Source organism: Ranitomeya variabilis, chromosome 2 (assembly GCF_051348905.1).
Source record: "Ranitomeya variabilis isolate aRanVar5 chromosome 2, aRanVar5.hap1, whole genome shotgun sequence".
Classification (NCBI taxonomy): domain Eukaryota; kingdom Metazoa; phylum Chordata; class Amphibia; order Anura; family Dendrobatidae; genus Ranitomeya; species Ranitomeya variabilis.
In genome coordinates, this window is record NC_135233.1 from 802159904 (window position 1) to 802186775 (window position 26872).

Here is a 26872-nt window from a genome sequence, read left to right on the forward strand (position 1 = left end):
AAGCAGTGGGACACGTCTGGCATTGCAGGATCTGAGTCCATGGTGGCGTAGTGTGTTACTTATGGTAGGCCTTGTTACATTGGTCCCAGCTCTCTGCAGTTCATTCACTAGGTCCCCCCGCGTGGTTCTGGGATTTTTGCTCACCGTTCTTGTGATCATTCTGACCCCACGGGGTGGGATTTTGCGTGGAGCCCCAGATCGAGGGAGATTATCAGTGGTCTTGAATGTCTTCCATTTTCTAATTATTGCTCCCACTGTTGATTTCTTCACTCCAAGCTGGTTGGCTATTGCAGATTCAGTCTTCCCAGCCTGGTGCAGGGCTACAATTTTGTTTCTGGTGTCCTTTGACAGCTCTTTGGTCTTCACCATAGTGGAGTTTGGAGTAAGACTGTTTGAGGGTGTGCACAGGTGTCTTTTTATACTGATAACAAGTTTAAACAGGTGCCATTACTACAGGTAATGAGTGGAGGAAAGAGGAGACTCTTAAAGAAGAAGTTACAGGTCTGTGAGAGCCAGAAATCTTGATTGTTTGTTTCTGACCAAATACTTATTTTCCACCATAATATGCAAATAAAATGATAAAAAAACAGACAATGTGATTTTCTGGATTTTTATTTCTCAGTTTGTCTCCCATAGTTGAGGTCTACCTATGATGTAAATTACAGACGCCTCTCATCTTTTTAAGTGGTGGAACTTGCACTATTGCTGAATGACTAAATACTTTTTTGCCCCACTGTATATATATATATATATATATATATACTGTATATATGTTTTTTAGAATATTTGAGCCGATGGATCATGGATCCATGATATGTCCATTTTGCAAGCCTGCGAGAAAAAAACGCCGTACGGAAGCCATACGGATGCCATACGGATGACACACGGATAAATTTGTGCGTAAAAATCGTATCCTCGCATTGAATACGGAACAGTGTTTTGGGACAATTACTGCGTATTACGGCCGTAAAAAAGCTGACCGTATTTTCATACCCCTAGTGTGACGCCGGCCTTACTGTTCAGGTTCAGGACAATGAACATTGGGTGTTTCCCACGCTGTCACCAGCATGGCTGCGTGAGAAACACCAGTGGCTCTGATTGGCGGTCAGATCATTACCGCCGGTCAGAGTGGCAGCAGCTATGACCAGTGGTAAAATGTTTACCTCCGGTCACAGAGGCATTGGCTGATGAGACAGTACTACTCCCATCAGTCTATGCCTGCTGCAAGCGGCGGCTGATGGGAGTATTCATCAACCGGCGCCTGTGCTATAAATAAATAAATATAAAAAAACAGTGTGGGTTCCCCCTTATCTATTTTTTATAATAAGCATGGCAATACTGACAGCTGCTGACTGGAACCCTTCAGCTGTCAGCTTTATCATGGCTGGTTATCAAGACTATAGGGGTCCCAGCGCCATTTTTATTTTAATTACTGAAATAAATAATTTTAAAAAACGGCATGGGGTCCCCCCACTTTTGACAACCAGCCAAGCTAAAGCACACAGCTGGGGGCTGGTATTCTCAGGTTGGTAAGGGGCCATGGATATTGGTCCCCCTGACTAAAAATAACAGCCCACAGCCACCCCAAAAAAGATGCACCTATTAGATGCGCCACTTCTGGCGCTTTGCTTGGCTCTTCCCACCAGATGACTGCGTGGGAACCGCAGCTCTCCGACCGCTGGTTATAATGTTACTGCCTATCAGAGACAGTGTTTGCCGTGCTGTCATGCAGATGACAGAGTGGAAAACAACGGAAGTTCGGATCCCTCATCCATCTAAATGAGGTCCGGATTTGGGTATTATTCTGGTACTCGAACCAATCTTTTTTTTTAAATGTTCAACCGAACCCGCTTGATCCGAACATCCAGGGGTTCGGCCATAACTATATAGAAACAATATCTGGGCAGCACTTTACCTTCTATCCGGAAGAAAATACATTTTTACATAGGGATTCCTGGGGCGTCCATCTGGCCTCGGTGGGAGATCTATTGCTTGTAGCACAGTGACTATTAGATGATGTTCTACTTTATCATACAATAATTTTACCTACAGCAAATGAAATAGAATTAGTAAAAGTGTAATAACAGTACCCTAATTATATACACAGTGTTCCATTAGACTGAACACCGATCTTCCATCATGCATAAAACTGTCCTACTAATAGTGCTTTCCACAATCAGATGCCAAAATTCAGTTTTTATAAAGCATGTTTCCCAATGTAAGAAGAGATCTAATTGGTTGCAATGGGCAATAAATTGTCCTTATTATACCAATATCTCCACCTCCAGCAATGTCCCATCTGAAATATAGTAATCTAAAGTGCATGGGAAAGACAGTTTAAAAAGAATTGAAATTGTAAGGCCATATTCACATTTTGTGGTACAAGTGGCACAAAGAGGAATTGTCATGTTCCTCCTATCTGAGTGTCTGGACGCAGTAAATGAAAGTTCAGCCGTCCAATCTAGGAATGGGGTGTGCTGAGCTGTCAGTATCTGAAGTGACAGCTTAGCCACCCATTCAGGACCAGGGTGTGCTGGGGCTTCATCCATGTGTCTATTGTCCAGAGTAATTACCTGGTTATATCAGCTCTCTGCCTTTAATTGCTGCCAATTGTAGGTTTGCTAATGAGGTGTGTGCTTGCTCTATGATCCTTGTCTGGTATTCTGATCTTTGTTGCTTGACCTTGGATTTACCTTGACCATTCATTCGTTTCATGACATAGCCTTTGTCTCACCCCTTTGTCTATGACGTACTCTATTGGCTTTTGACCTCGGACCTCTTGACTACTCAGCCTCACAGCTTATTTGTGAGTAGCGACTAACGTCACAGGAATCACATCTATCATTACAAGTAGCTTTCAACCCTTTGGATACTGGATAATTTTTCATTTCCATCTCTTTTCCTTGTGCCAGAACTTTATTTTCTCATCACATTTCATTTTTTTTTCTGTTTTGACATTCATTATATGGAATAAATATTTTTAAATTTTATTAGTTTGGGCAATTATGAGGCAATACGAAATATGTTACTTTTTAATTTTTACATTTTGCTATGTACATTTAGGGTAAAAAACAGATAATTTAAAGTTTTTAAAAGTGTTTTTTTTATGTTTTTCACATTTTTTATTAAATCCATACCCAGTAAATACGGTACTTCTCTTTTCTCTGCTCTATGTAGAAACAGGAAGTCTCTTACCCTGCATTTATCATTCCCTCTTCAACTCCTGACCCAGAGCTCCACCCCTACCCGCCGAAAACAAATGAGCAATTGTAAGCTCACAGTGCTATATAATAGGATGACTGCAATATATTAAGAGGATAAAAACTTTGATGGGAGGAGTGCTTCTTTAACAGCAGCATTTAAGAAAATAGAGCTAGTGCTAGCCCTGATAATCAGTTATTCTCTAGAGCTGGCTATATAATACAGCCAGCACTCATGATGTAAAGAGTGGACTCAGCTCCTGAGACTGCATCATGTAGTGATTGCATACAACAGTGGAATATGTCTGGTGGCTGTTGCTAAGGGGTGAAAATGATTTCTAATAAACAAAACGAGAGGTTGGAAAGTCGGGCTTATTTAGCTAAGAAAAAAGATGTCTCAAATGGGATCTCATTTATACATATAAATGCATGTGTGGTCAGTAAAAAGGACTGGTGCAAGATTTATTCCTTCCAAAGACCATACTAAGGACCATGTGGCACTCATTACAAGTGGAAGAAAGGCGATGCCGGCAGCTCAATAAGAAAGGGTTCTTTACAGTTAGAGCAGTCAGACTGTGGAATGCCCGACCACAAGAGGTAGTAATGGCAGACACTATAATAGCTTTTAAAAAAGAGCTGGATGATTTCCTCAGCAAAGATGGCATTGTGGGTCATAGATAATTTAATGACAAAATGTATAATTGGTGGAGAAAGGTTGAACTTGATGGACCTAAGTCTTCTATCAACCGATGTAGCTATGTAAACGTATAAGGGATAAATGTATAACTGCTTTTGGTTTGACAGCTGGGACCCCCATCAACCACTAGAGCAGGAGGCTCATAGTCCCTGTGTGAACGGAGCGGTAGCGAATCTGTGCAACCACTGCTCCATTCATTCTCCATAGGATTGGTGGTTGCACATTCTCGCTGCTACAGAACTCACACGTGGATGTCTCAGCAGCAGAGATCAAACATGTCTCATTTCTCCTGTGGATAGGTTACGAACTTACGATTAATTAAAAGACAACTCCTTTAATTCTAGGAAATGATCCTGGAGCTGTTTTTATGAAAAATAATGTGTAGAAAAAGTGTCCCTATTTTGAAGCACTGTCCATTGTGAACAGTCTTTTATTCACCCCTACAAAGTGTCAGGAGCCTTTCTTTCCTACCTGACAAACGATTCAATAATGCAAAGTATCGCACACATTAAGGATTACGTCCTTTTACAAGGAAAGTCAAAGGCAGATGATTGTAGCTGCTTGTAATTCCAATCATTTTGTGTTGATCATAAAGGCCATGGGAACCTTTGTAGACAGCCTGGTCCTTCGGCACAGAGATCCCCAGGATGCTGTAAGGTCCGTTACAAAGTGAAGAATAAGGCACAGCAGGAAAAACCTTTCTCCTACAGGCAGCGGTGGCCTGTAATGTACAAGTTACTTTATGGAGCTAATATAAGCATTATGGGAATAGATTACATGGCAGATAAAAAAAGAAATTCCAGGATATTTCTACCTGAGTGAATATCATTCAGACATGGATAGGTTTATAAATGTACTAGATGGATGCCCGATGCTATTGCATCGGGAGGGCGGTTATGTCACGACTAGATGGTGGCCCGATTCTAACGCATCGGGTATTCTAGAATATGTATGCGTAGTGTATAGCACAGCCCACGTGGTATATTGCACAGCCACGCAGTACACTGCACAGTCCACGCAGTACATTGCGCAGCCCACGCAGTACATTGCGCAGCCCACGTTGTACATTGCGCAGCCCACGTAGTATAATGCGCAGCCCACGTAGTATATTGCGCAGCCCATCCCATGTTGTATATTGCGCAGCCCACGTAGTACATTGTGCAGCCCACGTAGTACATTGCGCAGCCCACGTAGTACATTGCGCAGCCCACGTTGTACATTGCGCAGCCCACGTTGTACATTGCGCAGCCCACGTTGTACATTGCACAGCCCACGTTGTACATTGCGCAGCCCACGTAGTATATTGAGCAGCCCACGTAGTATATTGCGCAGCCCACGTTGTATATTGCGCAGCCCATGTTGTATATTGCGCAGCCCACGTTGTATATTGCGCAGCCCACGTTGTATATTGCACAGCCCACGTAGTATATTGCGCAGTCCACGTAGTATATTGCGCAGTCCATGTTGTATATTGCGCAGCCCACATTGTATAGTCACGTAGTATATTGCCCAGCCACGTAGTATATAGCACAGCCCATGTAGTATATTGCCCAGCCCACGTAGAATATTGCCCAGCCACGTAGTATATAGCACAGCCCATGTAGTATATTGCCCAGCCACGTAGTATATTGCCCAGCCCATGTAGTATATTGCCCAGCCCACGTAGTATATAGCAATGTAGGCATCATATCCCTGTTAAAAAAAAAGAAATAAAATAAAAAATAGTTATACAGTATACTCACCTTCCGGAGCCCCCGCATCCAAGCGAAGAGGTTACCGACGCTGCTCGTGCGCTTCGGTCTCAAGAGCGCATTGCGGTCTCGCGAGATGATGACGTAGCGGTCTCGCGAGACCGCTACGTCATCATCTCGCGAGATCGCAGCATGGACCGGTTACCGGAGCGTCGCGAGCGGGAAAGGCCTGTTGTCGATCCAGGGGCCGACGGACGGTGAGTATATAATGATTTTTTATTTTTTTTATTATTTTTAACATTAGATCATTTTACTATTCATGCTGCATAGGCAGCATGAATAGTAAAAAGTTGGTCACACAGGGTTAATAGCAGCGGTAACGGAGTGCATTACACCGCGGCATAACGCGGTCTGTTACCGCTGCCATTAACCCTGTGAGAGGGCAGACTGGAGGGAACTACGGAGCGGGCACTGACTGCGGGGAGGAAGGAGCGGCCATTTTTCCGCCGGACTTTGCCCGTCGCTGATTGGTCATGGCTGTTTTGCCACGACCAATCAGCGACTTGGATTCCATGACAGACAGAGGCTGCGACCAATGAATATCCATGACAGAAAGACAGACAGAAGGACAGACAGACGGAAGTGACCCTTAGGCTTCTTTCACACTTCAGTCGTTTGGCGTCAGTCACTTCCGACAAAGTGACGGATCGACGGATCCGTCACAATTGTTGAAAAAACGGATGTAACGGATCCGTTTTTTTGACGGATCCGTTACTCGGGGGTTGTATATACTTTTTGGAGCATGCGCAATTGAAAAAAATTGAAAAAACGGATTGGGGCGACGGATCCGTCGAAATAACGGTTGCGACGGATCCGTCGCCCATAGGTGGCCATTCTATGGAATGACGGACGCGACGGATCCGTCGCGATCCGTCATTTCAACGGAGACAAAAAACGTTGCAATGACCGTCAATGTCTAGATGACGTCCGCTAAATTTTGACGGATCCGTCGCATGACGGATGGAACGGACAACCATCCGTCACAATCCGTCGCTAATGCAAGTCTATGGGGAAAAAAACGGATCCGTCGGAAAAAAAAACGGATCCGTTTTTTGAGGAAAATGACGGTTTTAGACTGACGCCAAACAACTGAAGTGTGAAAGAGGCCTTAGACAATTATATAGTAGATGGGGGCAGGCTTTGCAGCGTTCAGAATCTCTCCCCCTCATGTGCTCACCCACCTATCCACTCTCTCTTTCCCCATGTGCTGACTCCCATCTGGGCTCTCTTCTATGACCTGTCTAAACCATGTGCTATCCAGCTCCAGGTAGCAAAAGACAATACTGACATTACAGCAGGAGATCACAGATGATAAATTTTGTGAGGTAAAATATTGTTTAAAAACAGTCAGTGAAATATTTTCCCTCACAAAATGAATCTTCTGCGATCTCCTACTGTAATGTCAGTATTGTTTTTAGCTTTCTCCCCTGCCCAGGAGATGTGGTATGCGCCGTACACGGTCAGACACAGACAATTTTTAAAATGAACTTTCGTTTGTGGGAAAACCCCTTTAATGTGACCAGCTTCCTCTGCCTGTAGACACGCCGCGCATCTGCCACCGGGATCAGCCGATTCACTGCGCCTGCGCGGTCACATAAAAACTGCGTATGTGCTCCTCCTGTACAAAGATGGCGGCGGTCAGTGAATCATTCGGCTGATCCCCACGGCGGCATGTTCGCAACGGTGTTCCGCTAGTGGTACCGTGCAAGAGGCTGCATACGACGTATTCAGTGTGTGTGTGTGTGTGTGTGTGTGTGTGTGTGTGTGTGTGTGGTGCGTACGGCATATACAGTGTGTTTGCGTGTGTGGTGCATACGGCGTAAACAGTGTGTGTGTGTTGTGCGTACGGCGTATACAGTGTGTGTGTGTGGTGCATACCGTATATACAGTGTGTGTTTGTGTGTGTGTGTGTGTGTGGTGTGACGGTGTTCCGCCGACGGTCGGTGAACTTCCGCTGCTTGGAATTCGGAGATCCGGACACATCTGGACGGAACAGGATGTGAAGACATTACAAGGTAAGTATATAATAAGATATATAACTATTTATAATTTAGAAGCATCACCTCAGGACCTAGGGCACAGAGCACAAGGGTGAAAGTCTCATCCCACGACTTCTATGGAGTTCATACAGCACATCCTAGTGCGCCATTCTCCATCCCAGACATCAGTGTCTCTACTCTGCACAAACTACACACTGCTAATCTACGAGCAAGCAGGTCACCAGACCCTTTTGTTATGAAACTTAGGATGGCACAAGGTTTTTATTGTGAATCAGCTCCATTTAAAGGACAAGACAAAGACTCTTATTCCAGCGATGTGTCACTTACTGGGCTGCTTGCTGTAGTTTTGATAAAATCACAATTTTTATAAGCAAGAGATTATAACTAGAGGACGAATAAACATGCTGCCAGGCTGTCCTCCATATTCATGAGCACTGTATAACCACGCCCCCACCATTGATTGGTAGCTTTCTGCCTATGCACAGTGTACACAGAAAGCAGCCAATTAGTGATGTAGGCGGGGATGTAAAGAACTCAGCAGTCAGAGAACTGGTAAATTTGTAGCTGATAAAACAGGGATTTTATCAAAACTGCAGCAAGAAGTCCAATAAGGACACATCCCTGGAATGAGCAAAAATCTGGTGACAGATTCCCTTTAATGCCCAATTGGTATTTTTCCTAGGTAGAAGACATATGTAGAATCTTATGCATGGTATAGCAGGTGACATTTAAAGTACAAACACCTTTAACTTTATGTATAGTATGGAAGGTGAAATTTACAGTACAAAATCTTCTGCAACCACAGCATCCTGCAAAGAAAAAGTTAAAAAGAGGCACACCTGTGAACAAACATGTATCACAGGTGTGTCTCTTTTTAACTTTTTCTTTGCAGTACAGTCATCTTTAAATGTCACCTTTAAAAATTACAAAAAGGAAAATGGGCCAATGCAAAAATGTGGGCACCCTGCATAGGTTAGTACTTAGTAGCAGCCTCTATGAAAGTATCACAGCTTGTAAACGCTTTCTTTAGACAACTAAGAGTCTTTCATATCAATTGTTTGAGGGATATTTATCCATTCATCTTTGGAAAATTCTTACTGTTCTGTGAGATTCCTGGGTCGTCTTGCATACACTGTTTTTTTGAGGTAAAGCCACAGATTTTCAATGATGTCCAGATCAGGGGACTGTGAGGGCCATTGTAAAACCTTCAGCTTCTGTCTTTTGAGGTAATCTATTGTGGATTTTGACATGTGTTTAGGATCATTATCCATTTGTAGAAGCCATCCTCTTTTCAGTTTCAGCTTTTTACAGATGGTGTTGTTTGCATCAAGAATTTTGTTGAAATTTCATTGAATCCATTCTTCCCTCTACCTGTGAAATGTTCCCACTGTCATTAACTGCAACACAACTCCAAAACAGGAATGATCCATCTCCATGCGTAATGCCTGGTGAGATGTTCTTTTCCTGAAATTCTGTGCCCTTTTTTTTCTCTACACATACCTTTGATCATTGTGGCTAAAGCGTTCTATGTTAACCTCATCGGTCCCCACAGGACTTGTTTCCAAAATACATCAAGCTTGTTTATATGTTCTTTTGCATAATTCTGATGTTGAATTTTATGGTGAAGACGCAGGAGCGGTTTTCTTGTGATGACTCTTCCATGAAGCCATATTTGTGTAAGTATCTCTGAACAATAGATCAATGTACCATAACTCCAGAGTTTGCTAAATTTTTCTGAAGGTCTTTTGCAGTGAAGCAGGGTTCTGATTTTTCTCTATAGCAATCCTACGAGAAGCTCTCACTGAAATTTTTGCTTGATCTTCCATACCCTATCTTGACCTCTACTGTTCCTGTTAACTGCTATATCTTAATTACATTTCGAACTGAAGGGCAACTTGAAAACACATTGCTATCTTCTTATAGCCTTCTCCTGCTTTGTGGTCTGCCACCATTTTCATTTTCAGAGTGCTAAGCAGTTGCTTACAAGAACCCATTGCTGCCGTTTTTTTGGCACAAGGTTGAAGGAGGCTAGGGTTTTATAAAGCTGGGTAATTTGCATGACCTGGCCTTTCCCAACAATGATAGTGAACAAGCCATAACCCTAACAGGCTGATTGAGGTGTTAAAGTTATCTGAGCACACAAATCTCCAGGGGTGCACAAATTTTTGCATCGGCCCATTTTTCTTTTTGCAATTTTTAAAATGTAAAGCGTGAAAATATATTTATTTTGCCTAAAATACAAAGAAAAAGGTCATCTTTAACTGTAGGCCTTTTAGAGATCATTTAATCTTCAACTTGCTTAACTGTTCATAATAGTAATTTTGACCAGGGGTGCCTAAACTTTTACAAGTCACTGTACTTAAATGGAGCTGAGATGTGTTTGCTCTCTCTATTCCATTCATTGTCTATGGGACTGCTGGAAATAGAGGAGAGCTGTACTCGGCACTTCTATAGACAATGAATGGAGCAGGAGTCGACCATGTGCATCTCTGTTCTAGACAGGGCTGCAGAGCTCAATTTTTCGGGGTCACAGGGTGTCCTATTCTATGAATTCCGATTCTGGTAAAACTTTTTGATGGTGTTGCTGTTCTCCTGCCATAATCTCACATCTTTATAAAGCATTCCCTGGTCACAAAATTAAAGATTGTATCCAGCTGTAACGTGAAATACTTACAGACAGCTGTCCTGGCAAGACCTGAGGTGCATCTTTAAGAGCTCCAGGACTAGTTGGAGATATAACAGAAATTGAAGGCCTATCCATCTTCTGAGATTCAAAGGAACTAGAACCTTAAATAAAAAGTGCATTAATTGATTGGCACAAAAAAACTCAACTGCACATAGCCACTAAAAATGATAAGCAGCTGAAAAAATAAGGATACATCGACTTACACTGGTGTTAAATATGTAATTACACAGTAAGAAGGAAAACCAAGAATATAAACTTTAAGCCAGAAATTGTGCAACATTTTAAATCTGCAGCATTTCAATTTCTATTGCTGATTTTTGTTGCGGATTTCACCCCTATAACGAAAAGAGGAGAGATCTGCAGAGATCTATATATTTAACCACTTTGTGACAGAGCTAATTTGGTACTTAATGACCAGGCCAATTTTTACAATTCTGACCACTGTCACTTTATGAAGTTATAGCTCTGGAACGCTTCAACGTATCCCACTGATTCTGAGACTGTTTTTTTGTGACATATTGTACTTCATGTTAGTGGTAAAATTTCTTCAATATAACTTGCGTTTATTTATGAAAAAACGGAAATTTGGCAAACAAATTAAAAATTTTGCAATTTTCAAACTTTCAATTTTTGTACCCATAAATCAGAGAGTGGTGTCACACAAAATAGCTAATAAAAAACATTTCCCACCTGTCTACTTTTAATCAGCACAATTTTGGAAAAAAATGTTGTTAGGACATTATAAGGGCTAATAGTTGACCAGCGACTTCTCATTTTTCCAACAAAACTTACAAAACCATTTTTTTAGGGACCACCTCACATTTGAAGTGACTTTGGGGGTCTATATGAAAGAAAATACCCAAAAGTGACCCCTGTTATAGCTAGGGGGCACTGCATGTTCACCTCAGAATACACACAGAGGAGTTTGGAGGCCATGGGAATGCATGGCAGGCGTAGGCATAACTATGATGGTGAGACAACGTCCGGCATTATTGTAAATGGCCGGTACGTGCTGCAGAGGAGATCATCTGCACCGAAAGCTGATAATGTTGCTCTGGGACCTGTAGTCCCACAAGTATTGGTGTAGCTTTAAAGGGAGGCTTACAGGGTTAGTCGGAGAGCTGGGCGAGTCTGAATAACCACACACACCTCCCACCTTCGGGAGTGGTTACAAGTATATAATGTGACCATGCTTTGGTCACATGGTCTCTCTCTGCTTGGAAGGTCCTGTGTGTGGACCGGATTTCCTGGGAAGCACATGGTGGAGACATGAGCCTGCAGAGACCGTGACGGCTATCTGGATCGGGAAAGCTACCGTCCTTCCGTGGGTCTGGAACTGACTGATGTGTGCCTGCCAGGCAAGTCGGTGATTCCCGTAAGGCAGCTTCTCCGGAGGTCAGGACCCATGTGATGCCAATCGGTGAAAATCTGCAACACTGTCAAGCAGGTAATACAGACTGTGTGGGTTTGGCTCCAGAGCGAACCTGAATTTGGACTCTACTGAGTATGGTCACAGTTCTGATGGAGTAGAGTCTGACGGCACTGCGTTGGGGAAGCTACCGTTTCTTCTGCAGGTCTGGACTGTCGTGAGGGCTCTGGAATTCTGGTCCCTGTTCTGGTCACAAGTACGGTGATCACAGTAAGACAGCTTACCCAGGAGAGAGGACTGACAGGAGGTCAGTGTGTGGAGCAGGAGCTCCAGGAAGGTAACTCCAGCAAGGGGGGTTATAACTGCAACGGTATTTGCTATTGGAACTGTCTGATGTGTGCCTGACAGGCAAGTCAGTGATTGTTATGTTCCTTTGATGCATATAATGAACTGTATGAAAGTAACCACAGCTGAAATGGACTATATGTCGGTCCTGTGATATTCAAACACACTACCGTGGTTTATGGAGGTATAATAAACCAGGCATGAACTTTTGATAAGGAAAATACGGTCTTGCTGTGTGTTATATCGCTGCCAAGCAAGTATTCCCCAACCCGCTAGTGATTGCTGCATCACAAAGGGTTAAAAGTTGCCAGCAATTTCTCATTTTTCCAACAAAATTTACAAAACTATTTTTTAGGGACCACCTCCCATTTGAAGTGAGTTTGGGGGGTCAATATAACAGAAAATACCCAAAAGTGACACCATTCTAAAAACTGCACCCCTCAAGGTGCGCAAAACCACATTCAAGTACTTTATTAACCCTTCAGGTGCTGCACGAGAACTAAAGCAATGTGGAAGGAAAAAATGAACATTTTACTTTTTTCACAAAAAATTTAGTGTATCAGGAGAAAATGGACCACAAAATGTGTTGTGCAATTTCTCCTGAGTACGCCGATACACCATATGTGGGGGAAAGCCACTGTTTGGGTGCATGGCAGGGCTTAGAAGGGAGAGAGCACCATTTGTCTTTTTGAACGCAAAATTGGCTGGCATCAATGGTGGCGCCATATCGCATTTGGAGACCCCCTGATGTACCTAGACAGTGAAAACACCCAATTCTAACTCCAACACACCCCTAACCCTAATCCCAACCCTAACTATAACCCTAACCACAACCCTAACCCCAACACACCCCTAACTCTAATCCCAACCCTAACCACAAACCTAACCCTAACACACCCCTAACCCTAATCCCAACCTAACCTTAATCCCAACCATAACCACAACTCTAACCCTAGCCCAACCCTAACTTTAGCCCAACCTTAACTTTAGCCCAACCCTGACTTTAGCCCAACCCTAGCTTTAGCCCAACTCTAACCATAATGGAAAAATGGAAATAAATATTTTTTTTTATTTTATTATTTTTACCTAACTAAGGGGGTAATAAAGGGGGGTTTGATTTACATTGTATTTGTTATTTTGATCACTGTGACAGGGTCAATCACAGTGATCAAAATGAACCAATAGGAAAAATGTCCTACTGTTGCTGGGTGCCGGCCGGCAAATATCGGCAGGAGCACTGAGCATGAGCCCGCCATTTTCTTCCTGGAAGAAGATGCTGCCGTCATGGGGACTTCATGGGGGATGCAGGGACACTGCAGGTACCGGGTGGTATTGGGGGACTCCATTTCTCTCTCCTCTGATGTGTGATCACATCAGAGGAGAGAGAAATTAAATGGGAAATTGGAGCAATTCTGTTAATAACGGCGATGGCAACACTGGGGTCGGTAAAAACCAACCTGAATCATGTTCTTTGGGGTCTCAGCTATCCCCGGTAGCCAAGACTCCGGAGAAGTTCTGACGCTGGGGGGCGCTATATGCTTACTTTAAAAAGCGGTGCTGAGGCATAAGTTAAGGAACTGCTGCCATTAAAAGGCGTATCGGCAGTTGTTAGGGGATTAAAGATGCAGATTTTGTTGACACTATTTCCCCTTTAGGGAATATTCATAAGGCAAATTTGTTGCAGACATTTCTGAACAAAACATCTGTTCCCTACTTGTGATTGTCGCTGTTTCTGTGTGGATTCTCAGCCACAGATATGCTGTGTTAGGTCAGCGTCACACTAAACGTATGGAAAATTGGTCTGAGTCTCCCTGCCGAGAGTCGCACAAGGGTTCTCCGTATGGTCATCCGTGTGTAATGCGTTTGCAATGCGATGACGCGACTATGTGCCCTCGTACGCAATCTTATTTATGGGGTGGTGGGAGGAGGAGCATGTGTATAAACTTCATTCTTTTCAAGAACATGTACCTAAATGGTACAGATTTATAGATGACGTCTCGTTTTTTTGGACTGGAACCCTTGATGAGTGTAATCTCTTCATTGATCAGCTTAATGACAATCCTTGGGGGATCAAGCTGACCTCAAACATTTCTACTATGATGGTCGATTTTTTGAACCTGAAGATCACCATTAGGGGGAACGGTCTAGTGACGGGTTTGCATAATAAAAAAACAGCTACAAATAGTTTGCTTCATTACACAAGTGCTCACCCGGCCCACCTACGGAACAGCATTCCTAGGGGTCCATTCCTCAGACTAAGGAGGAATTGTACCGCCCTGACTGATTTCCAGGAGGAATCGCATAAACTGACGGAGAGGTTTCGGGCTAGAGGTTATCCCCAAAAAGTTATATCTCAGGCATACCAGAAATATTAAGACCAAAGAGTAAGACCCCGGCTCGTACTACCACATATCACAATCAGTGGAGTGACGTTTATGCTATTCTCAGGAAGAACTGAGATATCCTTCTGACGGAATCCAAGCTTTTACCATGGCTCTCGAATACCCCCAAGATGGTGGCCAGGAGGTCTCGGAATTTGAAGGATGAACTTGTGTCAAGCCACTTCAGATGGGCGACTACCAGAACAGGGACTGGCGGCAATACCCATGGATCTTATCCTTGTGGTAGGTGTAATGTCTGTAGCTATGTGATAGCCGACAGTGGGATAAGTTTCCAGCACAGCCCAGAAAAAATTTAATTGTCGTACCAGGAACCTTGTTTACGCTCTAATTTGCAGTTGCCCGAAACTTTATATTGGCTACAACACGCAAGAACTCAGGCGCCGGACACAGCAGCATTTATCCAGTATAAATACGGCCCAGAAGGATTTTGATAAAAGTAAGAAACTCTCCTCAGTGGCTGCACATTTTTTACATCATCATGGTGGCTCACCAAGGGGGTTAAGGGTTAATGGTCTGGAATGGGTCAAAACTGATATTAGGGGTGGTAGCATTGTTTCCTAGCTGTTGAGGAAGGAATCCAAATGGATTTATAATTTTAATAGTCTAGCCCCGATGGGCATAAATGAGGAACTCCTGTATACTGGCTTTTATAAGCAAGCATGAGGGATTGGAGTCTCTGATATATGTTCCCTTTCTCGTTTTGTATTTACCTGTGTGTTTTGTGCCCTATTCTAAACCCTTTGGACACGTCCGCTTCCTTGGTCCCCCTTTTAGGTGCAACATGTATGTTTACCACGGATCCTCAGGACTGCTGGTCTTGCGTCTTCTGACTCATCAGCTCCTCTCATAATTTAATTACTTGCCTATACTTGATTTTGTTAACGATTGTCTGCTACCAGCTATACTGTGCACTGGGGACTATTGACCCAAGCCCTTTTCAATCTATTATTTATTTTTTTTCTCTATAGTACTTGCATGGTGTATCACCTTATGGACAACAAATACATGTACATGATCGTTTGACTAACATTGAGTATATGGGGCTGCTATATTGTATACAATGCTCATATCTGAATGTCATGTTTTGCTAATTAAGATCGCGGTTTCTTTAAGAATATAGGACATGGGACTTTAATTTGGGAGGGGTCTGGGTGGGCCTTCCATATTGTATTGTCATACCTTTTCAATACTTTATGTGGCAAAGAATTGAACTGTGGGATGGTTGGAGAGTCACACTTATGTGAGACTAATAGTATATATATTAACATCGACAACTGCCCACTAGTATGATTATCTCTAAAATGTAGGAGGCTATTTTCTTGATTTGGTGTGCGTATCCTCGCCTTTAATGCTTCTATTTGGGACCATCCCTTTGGTAAGTGATGTAAGCGTATAACTGACTGAATCCAGCGCTACTTTTATCTATGGTAGTCCCTGCGCCGACACTGCGCCTGTGCTGCTTTAGCTTTTTGGCCAGAGTACTACACTGCACTGCGCTAATAGTTTGACTACCTGGATTAGAAGGAGTCTCCTCTGGTAAATAGGCGCAAGCGCATTTTCTGATTAGCCTGGCGTCCCTCCAACCATAGTAACCCTCGCACCGGGACTGCACTCGTTCTTGTGCAGTCTCTGCAATTCAGCTTGAGCGACCAACTGCGCAGGTGCGATGGGGTGAACTTGTTGAACTGGAAGTGGATGCCTGTCCGTGCACGCCATGGGGAAACCACACGCCTCTGTATCGTCACAGATGGTGACTATTGTACCTTATTATTTGGCTATAAAAAGGCAGGGTGGGGCTGTTTACCTCACACTTCCCCTGATGAAGACGCTCTGATAGCGTCGATACGCGTGGGGCTTCAGTCTCCTTTTATCCCCCCAGCACTAGCACCTTATCATTGACTATCGCTGCCTGACTTTTCGGACCTTTAGGATTTTGAACCATAGTGTGTATTTTGCTCCTAAGTTTTTGGGTGATATTTCCTGCAATCTTGTGGCCTCTATTTCTGCATGGTACCATTGGTAAATAAACTTATGGTACGGAATTTGCATTCAATCTTTATTTATTTTTTGATGCAATGTGTCTAGTGCCCATAAGGTATAGCTGGTAGCAGATAGGTATGTATTGCTGTATATGCATGTATGTTTTGCCTTGATAAACTGCATATTATTGGGTGATTGGTGGTGTTCTTTCCATCTGTTTGGGGGGGTTGCATGTGGCTTATCAGCCATGTGCCTGTTTTTGGCTTTTTAAGTGTTTTTAAATGTGTGTCTTGCCCTGCTGTGTGTTTTTTGTATAAATAAAGTTATTTTTTGAAGGTGGATCCCACTGGTATGCATATCTTTCTCTTGTTTGGTTTCTATGTATCTGTATGGCATCAGTATGGCATCCGTATGACATGTGTATGGCTTTACATTTCTCACTGATTTTCCCCACTGAATTAAATTGCTCAATGGGCTGAAATGAGGAAAATGTGTGCGTATTTGTCACAAGCTAGACGGATGGTCCGTGTGGTGTCCGCGTTTTTATCACACCCATAGGCTTGCATTGTCGAGTCTCGGATGATATACGCATACAATCGCAGCATGCTGCGATTTTACACGCATGTCGAATACTCCTGAGAAAAAATACGGTGATGTGAGCTGCCCCATAGATTAACACTGGTCCGAGCGCTATGCGATGTTTTCTTGCATAGCACTCGTCCGTATTCTACGCTAGTGTGACGACGGCCTTAAGTAAAGCATTCGTGGACTTATCACACATTTTTTGGCGCTATGTTTTCAGCGCAGAGACTTTGCAGTTCTCTTTATATGTCTTTTTCTTTCTCTATGTGCTGTGGTATTCTCAGTGAGTTAAGGCTGACTAATACTGCACTATTGTACTGCGTGAGCTATACTTTTTGATTACACAATGCGATTGCCACTAATGAAGAAACCTATGGCTGTCAAAGGAAATCTTCTAAAGCACAGAACAGAGTTCTGACGATCCAAGGGTAAGATCACGCTGAGGTTTTTTTAATGTAGATTTTTATGGCTGGAAAAATCCATGACTAAAAGTGCTTTATGCTGCTGATTTGATGCATTTTTTTACACTATTTTCATCAAGGTTTTTGACACATTTTAATTAAAATATTAGAATAATTTTTATCGCGTTTCCGTGGCACAAAATGCTCCAGAAACTGAGAAAAACTTTTTTTAATGCTTGGAAAATGTAACAAAGTACAAAGTGACGTGATGCTTTTTCTACTACACAACAAGTAGGAAGCCAATTGTATGCACATGTGAACCGATTAATTTACCCTGAGGAAGGCGTTCACTTACCTACACTGTTTATTGGGAAGAGTGCATTACTGCATTTTAGAGACTGCCTAATCAGATGAGTAGGTCAGTATACTGTGACATGGTATTTATGGGTCAAGGGATGGAGCACTCTTCAGAAGGACTGCCATTTATGATTGCATTATGGCAAATCAAGTACTCATAGCAGTAGCGTAGATGTCACTGTTTGAGCACGCTCATTATTATAGGGGAAGCGCAGCTTTACATTAATGACTTCAGTGAGGCAGGGAAACTAATTAGGACAAGCATGTAATTAAGAAAGTGTTCTCACCGTCTTTAGAATTATAAAACAAATAATTTGCTAATCAAAAACCTTTACATTGTACAGTTACTTTAACATTAATAATAAAGAGCACCTACTGGATTCTAATGGAGGATGGGAGCTTTCAGGGATCCTTGGAATGTCACTGCAGGAAATAAGAAAAAGCAATAAGAAAAAGAAAATACTACAACCATAAAAAAGCACTGGAGGGAACAAACACAAAAGACGTATTTGGGAGAGCTCTAAGAGAGGAAAATCATACTATGCATTTAATGAAGCATCACGTGAATGTTCCTCTGCTGGCTTTATATGTCATCTTAAAGACAACAAATAACATATCCCTGTACATGAAATCAAGTAAGAACCCATACACCTTGTTAGGTGCTCACTATGGCTCCATACAGACAATAACTGACTCAGTGACAGACTCCGTGCTAGACTTGGGCACCGTGAGTAAAGCTCGTCTCTTTTTTTTTTTTTTTTTTAAACAAACTGCAGCCTGGGGACAGAGGTTTTGCAAAACTGGAAATCCACTTTAAAACCAAACTTAAAGGCTCTACACTGATTTTTTTTTACTGGTAATTAGGATTCATAAATGCAAAGTTAAGTAGCTTTCTAAAGTCTTCATTAAGGGTAGGGCTTTGAATAAAGATATGCAGTGGAGAGTGGGTAAAGTACTTTAAGTTTTATGGAGGGCAGAGAAAACAGGTTATAGACAAGGAGGAAAGCACAAGAAAAGGAAAGTATAGAATTAGAGCTTTGCTGCTGATGATGAAGACAGCAGCACCATGGAAATACAAGAGATTACATCTATCCTATGTTACTGGGAGATGGGAACGATTACGTGGCTAGCATCCAGGGCTGTCTTCTGGAGCGCTGTGGTTTTATGTAGTAAGCATATAGTAGACAACCACAGCACTCTGTATGCAAATAAAGAAAACTATTTTATTGGGAGATCAGCATTGGTATCCAAGTATTATGAGCCCGCCAACTTACAGCAGCAGACACTCATCCTCATAGAGAGCCAAGCCATGACCAAGGTCCGAGATGAATCAGAACGCTGTACTTCTCAGACTATATCGATACCAGTGCTGACTTCCAAATAAAATTGTTTTCTTTATTTGTATACTAAGTTCTGTGGTTCTCTACCATACATTTCTGGCAGACACCTCCCAACAAGAGAATAATATGAAAATTCCATCTGGCTGCAAACTGCATATCAGGGGGCCTGAAAATGAATGAAGGAATTGCAACTGCAATCTGAAACCTAGAGCAATTTAATTAATTAAAGGTAACCGTTAACAATTGCAAAAATATATTGTCCAAGTCAAAAGTGTCCAGAGCCTTTAAACTGAATATTGAAACAGATTGCTAGAAAGAAAGAATTCATTGTTGCATCTTAATTAAAGGGGTCGTCTATCCTTGTATTCTACGTATTTTGAAAAAGCAGCTCAGCAAGATGGCTAAGGGAGGTACGGCGAGAAATCAGTCATTTTTTTTGTTTGTTTTTTTACCATGCAGGTCACTTTTAAAAGCAAAAGGCATGAACAACCCATACATATATTTTCCTAAGTCTTGTCTTTTGAGACCAGGATGAGGATGGTGTGCCATATTATCACTCTGAAAGATCCCTCGTCCCATGAATTAATGTAGTCACATAAGGACTCGGTCACAGTTTCAGTACTATTTAATGGCAAGAACAGTGATATTCTGTGCTATTATTACAGAATAAAAAAATGATGGAAACCCCCATAAAACTCACTAATGCACATTTTAATTTTTCTTTCTGGTCTTTTAAAGTATTTATTGTAATTTATATGTATGTTCCTAGTGTTACAAAATGACAGAAAAAGAGATACTTACTCCACAATTTTATATACAAAAAATTATTTAATTATCTATAGATAAATGAAGAGAAGGAATCTAAATAATACTGTACCCGATGGGCCGGGACACGATGATCTCCACTTGTGGTTCTGATTTTGATTGTAAAATTATATTGTAAACATCTTCATTTGTGGCTCCTGGCAGAGGCTTCCCATTCCATTCTAGGACTTCATCTCCTTTAATGGAGAACCAACAGAAGTATTTATAAATAATTTCAACAGAAAAATATGGGAATTAATAATTACTGATTCACGCCAGATAAAGAATATATTGAATATGATACAAAACAATCACGCACTACCTATTTGCCGACACACAGCATTGCTGTATGCACGGACACTGGATTTGTTTCAATACCTCTTTATTAATACCGTGTGGGAAGGAGCACGCCATAATAATATTAATTTTAATTTCTATAGCGCCAACATATTGCACTGCACTTTACAATTCAGAAGACACTTGTACAAACAAGTCAAAAACTAAAGTTCTTGTCATGTAAGTTCCAGCCATCTGTGTAATGAATAGGGGCATTCAATAACACAGCACGAACCGGTCACCAGTCAGTATGTGTACAAGTACAGGTACAAAGTGCTCCGGAGTGCGTAAAGAGAGAACAGGGGATAGTTAGATTAGACAGGTGAGGTGACAGGCTAGTCTAAATAAATGTGTTTAGGTGAGGTTATAGGCTAGACTATAGTAATGTACTTTTCAACCACACTTAAAACTGTGAATACTGTGAATTAACCGGATTGTCTGGGGCAGTGCATTCCAGAAAACTGGTGCAGCACGAGAGATATCCTGGATACAGGGGGAGAACTTTGTGAATGAGTGATAAATTTATATTGGATTCTGTGGCGGAAATAAGTCCTGGAGACAGGAGTGGGAGGTTCAAAGAATATAGAAGATATTAGTCTTAGGTGATTAGCGGAACAGAGAGGATATGTAGGATGGTAGACAGAGATGAGGGAGGAGATATAGGGCGGTGCAGAACTGTGGAGACATTTGTGGGTGAGAGTGATACATTTATATGGCATTTTGTAGTGAAAAGAAGTTTCCTTTCTCTGTTGTTCTTAAAATGACTTTTCAGTATCACATCTGTCATACTGTGTCCTGGGCCAGGGAAATGTTTTCTCAATAGTGTGCCAGCTCATTCCTTACAGTGTGCTTGTGTAGATTCACAGTCACTTGTAATTTTTGCTTCACTTCCCCAATACACTGTAGGTACCACTAATTCTAGCTACCTCCAGCAATTAACTGGGTTTGTTGATGCCAACCTCTCATCGATTTCTATGTCACACCAGATGCTATTGGTGCCGATGCAAAACAGTTAACCAATTGTGAAGTGTAAAAACTCTGCTGGCATCACTGCATGGCCTCCCATCCCCCACCTGCATTACACTCAAACTCACTTACTTCTCTGGGCCTTGTTGTGACTTCTCTCTGCTGCCAGCTCCATGCTGTGTGCCTCATGTCTGCTGTTTGCTCTGTGCATGCTCTGTCTGTGTGCATAGGGGGGCGGCGCCGGCAACTCCTGTTTCTTATAGAGACTGTGTGCATCGCCATGAGGCTTCCTGTATTTAAGACATCAACCCCTTGGTGGGGGCCTGTGCAACTTACTCCCTCAGTCAGTTCTTAGCTGCTGAGGTGCCAGGCCCTGTTTCGCTTACTTCCATGTCTGCCACCCAGAGGGGCGTTGTACCCTGGTCTGTTTTCCGTGTAGCCACCCAGCGGGGCTTCGTACCCTGGCCTATGTCCGCCATCCAGAGGGGCGTCGTACCCTGGTCTGTTTTCCGTGTAGCCACCCAGCGGGGCTTTGTACCCTGGCCTATGTCCGCCATCCAGAGGGGTGTCGTACATGTGTCCATGTCTCTGTGCCTTGTCTCGTTCCTGACTCTGTCTTAGTCTAGTCCCGTTCCTGTGTCCGTTTATATCCCTGCCTTGGTTTCCTTTCTCTGCAGTGCGTCCTCTGTGTCTTGCTTTCGGCTCCGCTCTCTGCAACCTTGCTTTGCTCCTTGCTCTGCATTCTGTGACCTTGCTCTGCACTCTGTGGTTTTGCTCTCGGCTCTGCACTCTGAGTCTTGCTGTGCACTCTGACTTTACTCTGCGCTCAGCTCTGCACTCTGTGGCTTTGCTCTCAGCTCTGCTCTCTGTAGCTTTGCTCTGCACTTTGCTCTGTACTCTGACTTTGCTCTGCACTCTGTGGCCCTGCTCTGCGGCTCCGCTTCTTGTGGTTCTACCTTGCTCCGCTCCTTGCGGTTCTACCTGGCTCCGCTCCATGTGGTTCTACTTCTCCCGCTGTTGGCTCCGCTTCCTGCGTTTCTGCACTTGGCTCCACCTCCAATTCTTGACTCCGCCTCCTGCGTTTCTGCACTTGGCTCCGCCTCCAGCTCTTGGCTTCGCCTCCTGCGTTTCTGCTCTTGGCTCCACCTCCTGCTCTTGGCTCCGCCTCCTGCGTTTCTGTTCTTGGCTTTAGCTCCTGTGCTTTCGCTCTGCATCCGCTATTGCGGTCTTTATCTACCTATTCTTAAGTCCTCGTGTCTGAACAGGTTCTTACCTGTTCTACATACCTCCCTGCAGACCGGTCCCTACCGCTACTTCCAGTGTACCTGCCTACCAGAGAGCCAGCCGTGACCGGCTGCCTGCCAGTGTCTCTGTTGTACCCGTCTGCCTGCCTGTGTCCCAGCCGTGCCCGCCTGTCTGCCAGAGTGCCAGCCGTGCCCGCTTGCCTGTTTATGTTCCGTTCCCCGGTGGGATCAGCAGCCACAGCCAGACACCACCCTGGAGTGGTACCTGGTAGCTTCCTATTGCACAAGTCTGACCTCACCATCGGAGGCTCCAGCGAACACCTAGGAAGCTACTTAGTTACGCCCCTTCCAGGGAAGTTTGGTCTGTGGTCCAGTGGGGCCACACCCCCGCACGCCCGCGCCTACCAGTCTGGGCGCGAGCGTGACATGAAGTAGATAACCACCAGATAGGGTGTGTCTTATTCCGTAACAACTGTATTGGGAAAGTGCGCCTGTGCCGCAGCGGGAGTGCACGCCGGCAGGGTTGAGCATGCACTAGAGGCAGGCACCAAAAACATTTAAGCCGCTAACTACAGCGACATTATTCAAGCAAATTATGCTTCTGTACATGTAGCGGTGCCTGGTACTAAGGCTAAACCCAAAATCAACAGCAGTCAAATGAATGGAAGCAGTGGTGCATTAGCAAGTGTCTCAGCCCAATCATTTTATCATTAGCAATAGGCACTAGTGATGAGAGAGTATACTCGTTGCTCGGGTTTTCCCGAGCACACTCGGGTGGTCTCCGACTATTTTGGCGTGCTTGGAGATTTAGTTTTTGTTGAATCAGCTGCATCATTTGCGGCTGCTAGACAGCCTGAATACATGTGGGGATTCCCTAGTAACCAGGCAACCCCAGATGTACTCAGCCTAGCTAGCAGCTGTGAATTATGCAGCTGCGTCGACAAAAACTAAATCTCCGAGCACTCACAAATACTCGGAGACCACCCGAGCGTTCTCAGGAAAACCCGAGCAACGAGTATACTCGCTCATCACTACTAGGCACCCGAACAGATTGACCATTTATGACTAGTGATGAGCGAGTATACTCGTTACTCAGGTTTTCCAGAGCACGCTCGGGTGGTCTCCGAGCATTTCGGCGTGCATGGAGATTTAGTTTTTGTTGATGCAGCTGCATGATTTACAGCTGCTAGACAGCTTGAATACATGTGGGGATTGCCTGTTTGTTACCGAGTAGTATACTCGCTCATCACTATTTATGACCTATCCTTTTAATTGTTACTAATCCACTTAAACATTGGGGAAAAATGTTATCATTTAAAGGGAATCTGTCAGGAAAATCCACTCTTCCCTCCCCACACCTTCCAAATTGTTTATATGGCTGTGGTGCTTTCTGAAGAATTATGTCATACATACATAAGGTCACTGGCTTCACTGCACTACTAGTGCCCTGTCACTCAAGCAGGGGAAGGTAAACATTGATGGGGAATAGAGCCAATGAGGCAAAGTATTGGTAACTGCACTTACTGAACACTTGGGCCTCATTGAATGAGAACAGTGATTTTGCAGTCAGAGAGCAACAGGTTGCAGAAGTTAAGGTATGGATGACAATCAGAAAGCAACACATATAACATATAAACAGTTAGGGGAGGATCATGCTGTCAGATTCCCTTTAAATCTCTAAGAGATTAATAGCTCTGGACCAGGGACAAAGGGCTCTGCCAATTAGGTACAAAAGATAAAGTCTAAAAAAGATAGATTGTGTTAAATTTGTAATTTAGCATAAAAATCTTATTGGTAGTTTTTTATTTTTATTTTTTATAAACAGATTATTTATGTGTTGGAAGTATTAAACGCTGATAGTGTAAGGTACAAGAGCTTAAGGTTTAGAGAGCAAATGTTCTGTATAGCTGCCCACATTCTGGAAGAGACATACAACACAAAGCAAGTGCTGACCCAGCAAACAAAACCCTTTACTTAGCAAGATTAACCACGGCACCAGTAGCAAGACTAATTTGTTACCTATTGATATTTATTTATTATTGTGCAATCTAATATCCCATGGGAACACCAATTATTGCACCATCATCTACAATTTGTAACTAAACAAACACTTGGAAGAGGATGATAGTATCTCGCTTACAAGTATATTTATATGTATGCACATTTACATACATGTTTATATACATGGAAAAACACATGCATTATATATATATATATATATATATATATATATATATATATATATATATATATATATATATATATATATATATATATACATACATATATACACAGTATGTACAGTGCCTACAAGTAGTATTCAACCTCCTGCAGATTTAGCAGGTTTACACATTTGGAATTAACTTGGCATTGTGACATTTGGACTGTAGATCAGCCTGGAAGTGTGAAATGCACTGCAGCAAAAAAGAATGTTATTTCTTTATTTTTTTTTTTAAATTGTGAAAAGTTTTATCAGAGGGTCATTTATTATTCAACCCCTCAACCCCCCAGAATTCTGTTTGGTTCCCCTAAAGTATTAAGAAGTAGTTCAGGCACAAAGAACAATGAGCTTCACATGTTTGGATTAATTATCTCTTTTTCCAGCCTTTTCTGACTATTTAAGACCCTCCCCAAACTTGTGAACAGCACTCAAACATGGTCAACATGGGAAAGACAAAGGAGCATTCCAAGGCCATCAGAGACAAGATCGTGGAGGGTCACAAGGCTGGCAAGGGGTACAAAACCCTTTCCAAGAAGTTGGGCCTACCTGTCTCCACTGTTGGGAGCATCATCCGGAAGTGGAAGGCTTATGGAACTACTGTAAGCCTTCCACGACCTGGACAGCCTTTGAAAGTTTCCTCCCGTGCCGAGGCCAGGCTTGTCCGAAGAGTCAAGGCTAACCCAAGGACAACAAGGAAGGAGCTCCGGGAAGATCTCATGGCAGTGGGGACATTGGTTTCAGTCAATACCATAAGTAACGTACTCCACCGCAATGGTCTCCGTTCCAGACGAGCCCGTAAGGTACCTTTACTTTCAAAGCGTCATGTCAAGGCTCGTCTACAGTTTGCTCATGATCACTTGGAGTACTCTGAGACTGACTGGTTCAAGGTTCTCTGGTCTGATGAGACCAAGATCGAGATCTTTGGTGCCAACCACACACGTGACGTTTGGAGACTGGATGGCACTGCATACGACCCCAAGAATACCATCCCTACAGTCAAGCATGGTGGTGGCAGCATCATGCTGTGGGGCTGTTTCTCAGCCAAGGGGCCTGGCCATCTGGTCCGCATCCATGGGAAGATGGATAGCACGGCCTACCTGGAGATTTTGGCCAAGAACCTCCGCTCCTCCATCAAGGATCTTAAGATGGGTCATCATTTCATCTTCCAACAAGACAAGACCCAAAGCACACAGCCAAGAAAACCAAGGCCTGGTTCAAGAGGCAAAAAAATCAAGGTGTTGCAGTGGCCTAGTCAGTCTCCTGACCTTAACCCAATTGAAAACTTGTGGAAGGAGCTCAAGATTAAAGTCCACATGAGACACCCAAAGAACCTAGATAACTTGGAGAAGATCTGCATGGAGGAGTGGGCCAAGATAACTCCAGAGACCTGTGCTGGCCTGATCAGGTCTTATAAAAGACGATTATTAGCTGTTATTGCAAACAAAGGTTATTCCACAAAATATTAAACCTAGGGGTTGAATAATAATTGACCCACACTTTTATGTTTATTAAAATTTATAAAAATTTAACTGAGCAACAAAACTTTTTGGTTTGTAAGATTTATGCATCTGTGTTGTGAACTCTGTTTTTGGGCTCCCTCTTGTGGTCACAAGTGGTACTGTGTGAGTGCTGTCTTTGGGCTCCCTCTGGTGGCTCTTTGTGTCATTCTGCAGGTCTGAGGCAGGATCAGCTGTCTCGTTATCTGTTAGCTGGTTTCCTATTTAGCTCACCTGGACTTTCAGTGATTGCCTGCTGTCGATGTATTCAGTGCTATTATGATCTCTCCTGAATTCCTTCGCTATCAGTCTCTTCAAGAGAAGCTAAGTTTTCTGTTTGGTTATTTTTTGCTCATCAGTGTTCAATATGTTTCTTGGTTATTTACTTGTCCTTGTCCAGCTTGCTAATATGTGATTTCCTTGCTTGCTGGTAGCTCTGGGGGGCTGAGTTTCTCCCCTCACACCGTTAGTTGGTGTGGGGGTTCTTGAATTCTCGGCGTGGATATTTTGTATAGGGTTTTTTACTGACCGCACAGTTCCCTGCCTGTCTTCTGCTATCTAGTATTAGTGGGCCTCATTTGCTGAATCTGTTTTCATTTCTACGTTTTGTATTTTCCCCTTACCTCACCGTTAATATTTGTTGGGGGCTTCCTATATCTTTGGGGTCATTTCTCTGAGGCAAGTGAGGTCTTACT

The 26872-nt window shown here is 43.1% G+C and overlaps 1 protein-coding gene across 29 annotated transcripts in view; it reads right to left on the bottom strand.

The window, feature by feature from the left end:
* The window catches only part of RIMS1 (regulating synaptic membrane exocytosis 1), a 535376-nt gene that overhangs the window by 284800 nt on the left and 223704 nt on the right, over positions 1-26872 (bottom strand). For all 29 annotated transcript variants that reach the window (XM_077289909.1, XM_077289904.1, XM_077289921.1 and 26 more), the window contains 4 exons: positions 19988-20111; positions 18147-18193; positions 10323-10435; positions 1916-2046 (listed from right to left, as the gene is read on the bottom strand). In XM_077289909.1, coding sequence (XP_077146024.1) covers positions 1916-2046; positions 10323-10435; positions 18147-18193; positions 19988-20111 — 415 coding nt within the window. The remainder of the gene's footprint in view (positions 1-1915; positions 2047-10322; positions 10436-18146; positions 18194-19987; positions 20112-26872) is intronic.